Source organism: Ictidomys tridecemlineatus, chromosome 6 (genome assembly GCF_052094955.1).
Source record: "Ictidomys tridecemlineatus isolate mIctTri1 chromosome 6, mIctTri1.hap1, whole genome shotgun sequence".
Lineage (NCBI taxonomy): Eukaryota > Metazoa > Chordata > Mammalia > Rodentia > Sciuridae > Ictidomys > Ictidomys tridecemlineatus.
The window spans coordinates 17,269,370-17,275,406 of record NC_135482.1 but is presented as its reverse complement, the minus strand read 5'-3'; the positions used below and the strand labels follow the sequence as shown (position 1 = coordinate 17,275,406).

General features: G+C 42.6%; 1 protein-coding gene across 1 annotated transcript in view; it reads right to left on the bottom strand.

Moving 5' to 3' along the window:
* Window positions 1-233: 233 nt before the first annotated feature.
* The window catches only part of Pah (phenylalanine hydroxylase), a 69,235-nt gene continuing 63,431 nt past the window's right edge, over window positions 234-6,037 (bottom strand). The window contains exons 10-13 of the mRNA XM_005322350.5: window positions 5,470-5,565; window positions 4,796-4,929; window positions 2,873-2,988; window positions 234-854 (exon numbers count right to left, since the gene is read on the bottom strand). Of these exons, the coding sequence (XP_005322407.2) occupies window positions 811-854; window positions 2,873-2,988; window positions 4,796-4,929; window positions 5,470-5,565 (390 nt within the window). The 3' untranslated portion in view covers window positions 234-810. The remainder of the gene's footprint in view (window positions 855-2,872; window positions 2,989-4,795; window positions 4,930-5,469; window positions 5,566-6,037) is intronic.

The following is a 6,037-nucleotide window of genomic DNA, read 5'->3' as shown; positions in this document are numbered from 1 at the left end:
TTTTTAGTGGACTTGCTATTTAATAATATATGCACTTATTTCTTCAATGAATATTTTTTGAACATCTACCAATTATGTCTTTAGTTAACATCTGCCACACCATAAGTGTCTTTTAAAAGTTCCCCCCAAAAAACTTGGCAAATTGTTGGAAAATGATGTTGGAAGTTGTGGGATCCCGTGGGGAGTTAATGCCTTCCACAGCAGTAATTATGATTACTATAAAACATACAGAATGTTTTTACAATGCTTTAAAATTTTAATGTTTGTAATGATCTTAATGGGATCCAAAATTAAAGAAATTTTACATGGGCACAATAACAAAGCAGTAATCGGAGTCATAGTTAATGAAAATAGAAACTGAATTTTGTAGAATAAGATTTATATTAAACCAACTAATTCGATTTTGATGACAGTCTTCTCTCTCGTGTAGCCACATATACTCCCTTAGGACTTCTCCATGAGAAATAAAAGCACATATGAAGCTTGCATAAAGCCCTTCCCAAATATTAATTCACCTTGATGAAATGTGACAGAGTACTATTTTATCTTAATTGGGAGTCAGAGATCATGATCTCTAAATCAAAGAGGACTCCAAAAGACCCACCATTATGCTTTTGGATTTGTATTAATATACTGTCACTTCAGATTATTTTCATTTACTTGTTGATCTTCTGTTTTGTTCTAAAAGGTATTTAAGGCTAACATGTCACATAAAGTTTTTGTTGTTTTTTTTTTTCAGTTGTATGGATGAAAAAAGTAGCCAGATTTCTATGGACAGCTTCTCAGTTGACCCAAGTTCTGTCTGTAGATTCACTTTATTTTCTGGAGGGCATTGCAAAGGATTCCAACTTCACCTAAAAAGAAGAAAACCATTGGTAAGGGCCACACATATAATTTAAAAATACCCTTGGAGTATCCACAATGTGTGGAACCCTAGGGAATCAGTGGACTTCCTGAAGAAGCTGGGTGTCACTCAAATTTTATGGCACCTACAACTTATGTAGATAGGAGATATGTTATGGAGATAGGAGTTGGGCAGTTGTGCTATGGGTACTCCCATGTTTTAGTATGTGCTAGAGCTATTAATAGAATTATCTTCCTCTTTCCAGAGTCTGTTCACCAGGGAAGGACTTAACAGGATTCTGCCCAGGCACATACTCGCTATTCTGTTACTTTTTACATGACTATCCAAAAGTGCCTCAAGGAACTAAGTCACTAAACCCAAAAGAGTGGTTCATACAAATCTCACATGTCAGAATCGCCTGAGGTCTTATTGCCAATAAAAACACCCAAAACTTAGCACAAATTTAGTAAATTTAGTTTGGAACTTTTAAATTTTTAGCCATCTTCCTAAATGATTCTGGTGCACACTAATGTTTGGGAATGTGTGCTCTAAGCAGATCACATAGCCTAGATTGTCAGATCCCTAGACTAAGGTGTCATGTGATTCCATTCATGCCAAGTTTTCACAAGCCAAAGAACACAGGTCAGATACTCATCATAAAAGTGGAAGAAGCCTTGGGTATCCATAAACCTCCTTCCCTCCTAGATCCAGAAGAAGCAAAAGTGGAAAGATGATGAGGTCTTATATAAAATCATATAGTTCTAAGAACCCTCAGTTCCTAAACTGGTTAGTTTGTGCTCTTGAAAACTCCCTTATAAATGATAATCTATTTTTGTCTTTTCAGAAACAATTTGAAAAAAATAGCTATGGAAATGGTAAAAGCAGTTATAGCCTCACATCTCTGCCTTACATCCCAGCCTCTGGAGTGCCTGGCGCTTCTTCACTGAACACATTGACACCAAATGAGTGTTTCAAGTGATTTTTTGAAATGAGAAATCACAGGCAGCCATACCTACTGTGGAACATTGTCAGTAATGAGGGCAAGTTCTGTGTATTGGAGGTTACCACAGGCAACGTGAAAGGGGCATTACAGAGACACTTCAAGCCAACCTATCCCTTTGGACTGCACTGGCATTATGCAAGGCAGGAATTCCTGCCTTGCCCAGAATCTAGAATACCTCCCTATGGGCTCCCCTCTTTGGTAGTTCCATCTCTTCATTCAATAGTTCTTGAGTACCTAATATGATTCTTAGGAATAGAGCTATGATCTGGGGATTCCATAGTGAACCTGTTGTGGCTTTCTGCCCAAGTCTAGTTGGAGAGACAGCCAAGTGAACAATTATAAAACAACAGTGAGAAATCCTCTATGAGAGGAATCTCCAGGCACTGGAAGACAAAGGAAGGGCCTCTAACCACTCTTCCTACAAGAAGAGGTATCTACACAGGACTTAAAGGCAAACAGGTTGTGGACATCTCTAAAAGGGCCTGGGAAAGATACTATTTTAAATGGAAAGAATTACGTGGGCAAAAGGCCAGGAACAACCAGAGAGCACAGGAACTAGAAACTGGTCAAAATTACTAGGAAACAATTTGAAGGGTTGGGGGAGAATCAGATATGAAAAAGGTAACTTTGTGATTTTTTTTTAAGAACAGCTTTTATAATTCTATAACCAAGGAAGAGTAGAAGGCAATAGATGAGCTACTGGGGAGCTGAGAATGGAGACAGAACTAGCTCTTTAGGAGATGAGATTCCAGGCAGAGTGAATGGGATGGAGAGGCACCTGAGAGTGGCAGACCAGGTGTAGAAAAGTGGTGTAGAGCAAGGAGATGGAAGGGAGTCTCCGAGGGTGAAAGGAAAAGGAACTCTCAAGGCAACCTCTCCTTTTTGCCAAATTCTTCTCTCCCGATGATCCCGGGGCTTACGTGGGGATGTCTCCAAATCCAACATGTAATAAATCTCCTATTGTTCCTCGAGTGAGATAAGAAAACACAACCCTGTGTTTCTGGGAAAGAGGGGTAACTACTTACTGTTGATGGAGTCCGCCAAATTCTTAATCTGCTGGGTGTTGTCCAAGACCTCGATCCTTTGGGTGTAGGGGTCATAACGCACTGAGAAGGGTCGAGGGATCGTGGCAGCAAAGTTCCTGGAAACCAAAACCCGCAGGGCAGCCTTTGGAGAAAAGTCTCTTTTTTCCTGTGGCATTTCCCTTCGTGGGTAACCCTGACGCCTCACGAGAACAGGGGCTTCCAAAGCCAGGGCTGAGAACCACATAGAGAACTTTAGGGAGATCCTCTTGGGAAGCCTTCATGATGCTGGAGGAAAGTGAGGCTCCCGGAGTGAGGAGGATGGAGGAGAGAACTAGAAATGCCCAGCAGGAAGGACTGAGGGTCCTTGAGTGAGAGGTGGAGGTGGGAGTCATTTTAGAGCAGAGCAAATGGACTTGTGGGCCAGGATTTTACCTTTGATTACTCCAATCTAAGTGCACCAAAGGCTGACATACTCAGCCTCAGGATTCCAGAGGCCTCCATGGCCTGGGTCCATCACCTGATGGTTCTAAGCTATTTCCTAAAAGTGGTGACGGTGACTATCAGGACATCCACGTTGGGTAGACCCTCTGCTCGGCCTGTCTCCTGCTTGGATGAGAACCTGGTTTGAGGGTTGCAGGGCCTGTAGGCCAAGCTCTCAGCTCAGAGGCCCGAGAGCCCCAGAGTCCTGAAACCACTCTGAGGCCTCTTGCTGAACTGCCTCTGGGACTGAGCCCTTTCTCTAGTTATCCATTCAATGCCTTTTTCATGTCAGGCACTATTCTAGGGACTCGAGAAAGAGCAGGAAACAGAAAGCACAAACATTCCTTCCTTTATGGAGCTTAAATTATAATATGTTAGAAGTTAAGAAGTGCTAGGAAGAAAAAAATAAATCACAGAAGTGCTGAGGGAATGGTTGGATGGAGATTTTAAGCACAGTCAGGTACTGCATAGACACATTTTGGCCGATTATAGATCATATATATATATAACAGAGGTCCCAGAAGGTTATCCAGGAACTGGAATATTACTCTTGCCAAGTGACACCATAGCCATTGTAATGTCATATCACTTATGTGTTTATGTTGACGCCAATGTCAAAAAACCCACTACTCTTCCAGTCATACAAACGTATAGCAATACAATTGTGTATGGTACAAAATACTTGGCAACAATTATGTTACTATGCTACTTTTCTATGGATTTACTATACTGTACTTTTTAATCATTATTTTGGTGTTCTTCTACTTGTAAAAACAAATAATATTCCGTGTCATGCCAAGCAGCAGCCTCATACATCTCGGCTTTATTGTGCCTCATAGCAAGAATGTTTGCATCATTTTCTCTGGTGCTTGGTTAATCTTGTGTTATTTTGTACATCATGGCCTTAGGAGCCATGGGCTGTGCCTTGCATGTGCCATACAGCTGCAGGTTCAGTAGGCTTCACCATCTAGGTTATTATGTATGTACATGTTATGACATCAATGACACAATGACAATCACCTAGTGATGAATTTCTCAGATAAGTGGTTGATTGATGCATGATTGACCATAAGAAATGAAGACAAAGAGATTAAATTTGGGAAAAGATATAAAGGAGGTAAAGAAGCAAGTTATGCAGGTATTAGAAGAGCAAAATGAAGAAGGTATTTCCTGTGCTTGGAAGACTTCCCTGACTGATTTGGTGGGTTGGGTGGGAGAGACTTTTGTGGCCACTCTGCACACATGACTGGATTTGGTGTCTATACGGAAAAGAGACCTGATCCCATCAGAACAGTCTCAGGGAGTCAGATATCCAGTCTCCCAACAGAGAGTGGAAAGGGTTGAGAGGTGGGGAAGTTCTGCAGGCCAACGGCCCACAGATCAGCATCACCAGCCCGGGTCAGGGACTCCCAGAGCTAAGGACCCACCCAGTCACCACCTCACCTCACTTTCTCCTTGGCATCACTGAAACTCTCAGCCACATAATACAGGGGCTGGAACTCTGTGACCTTGTATGTCTGAGTCGCTGTCCTCTCCAACTCCAGGGGGAGGAGTTTCGGCTTGTCAGATAAGCAGTACTGCAGGCACCAAGTGAAAGGCTTTCAGTTAAATGGAGAACAGGGGTCCTGCTCTTCCCACAGGCTATTTGCACATCTTATTTTACCTTGATTCCTTCTACACTCCACCCAAAGGCAGTCAATCACGTTATTTTGCATATACTAGATTCAACCCTTCTTAGCTCATCTAAAACCCACAACCAAGATAGGAAGTGGTAACTCATTCCAAGTACTTTCAAGAAAAGAGACCAACAGACGCTGTGGGAGCCAACCACGTCTTCTGGCATGTGTTTGCATCCATGGAAAGTTGCATACACAGGTCAGTCTTAGGATCAGGAGTTCCCTCCTCCCTAGGGCCCTGTGCATTTGCAGTTGAACTTCTACGTCTGACACCCACAGTCATAATCAAACCATAACTACTAAGGTACCAATCACTGGAGGATGAGCCTCCAATTGAACCTCAAAATGGATACATGTGGCCTCAACAATACCAATAAAATGAGAATGGTCTCCTGTACCCACCACTTTTAAATCCATTCCTGGTTCCTGTTAGGGTCATACCTGTAATTCACCAAAGGATGACAGGAGCCCAGCACCATACGCCTTTATGGAATCCCCTTGCTTGCAGAGCCCAAACTCCACAGTGAACCAGTAAATCTGCAATGGAAAGCCATGCTGAGAGCGTATCCCAAGGAAGGAGAAGGTATCAGATGCCCTAGGATTAAGGACAGAACTGCCCAGGTAGGAGCCTGTGTGAGTCTGTTCTCTGAGTCAGTGCTGCTCGACCTCACTTCTCTGTATCCTGTGCCTCACCCGACCTACTCACCTGTTGAATCAGGAGTTGGCTGAGTCCAAGGTATGATGGGAAATACACCTTGATGGGCACTAAGGAAATCTCCTAAAGATAACCCCAATAAATTCCTCTAACATGGGAACCCCTCTTTTCTTTTCTTTTTCTTTTTTTCACTGTGGCATAAACTATGGTGCTCTATCCCTAAAATGTTCTGAAATTGGTAGGGTTTGTCAGGTGATTCCATCAGATCTAGCAGTGGGTGGTAGGGGACTGGGTGGTGGAATCAATGAGGGGCACATCCTATTGTCCATTCTAAAACTTGGAGTGTTGTTAAAG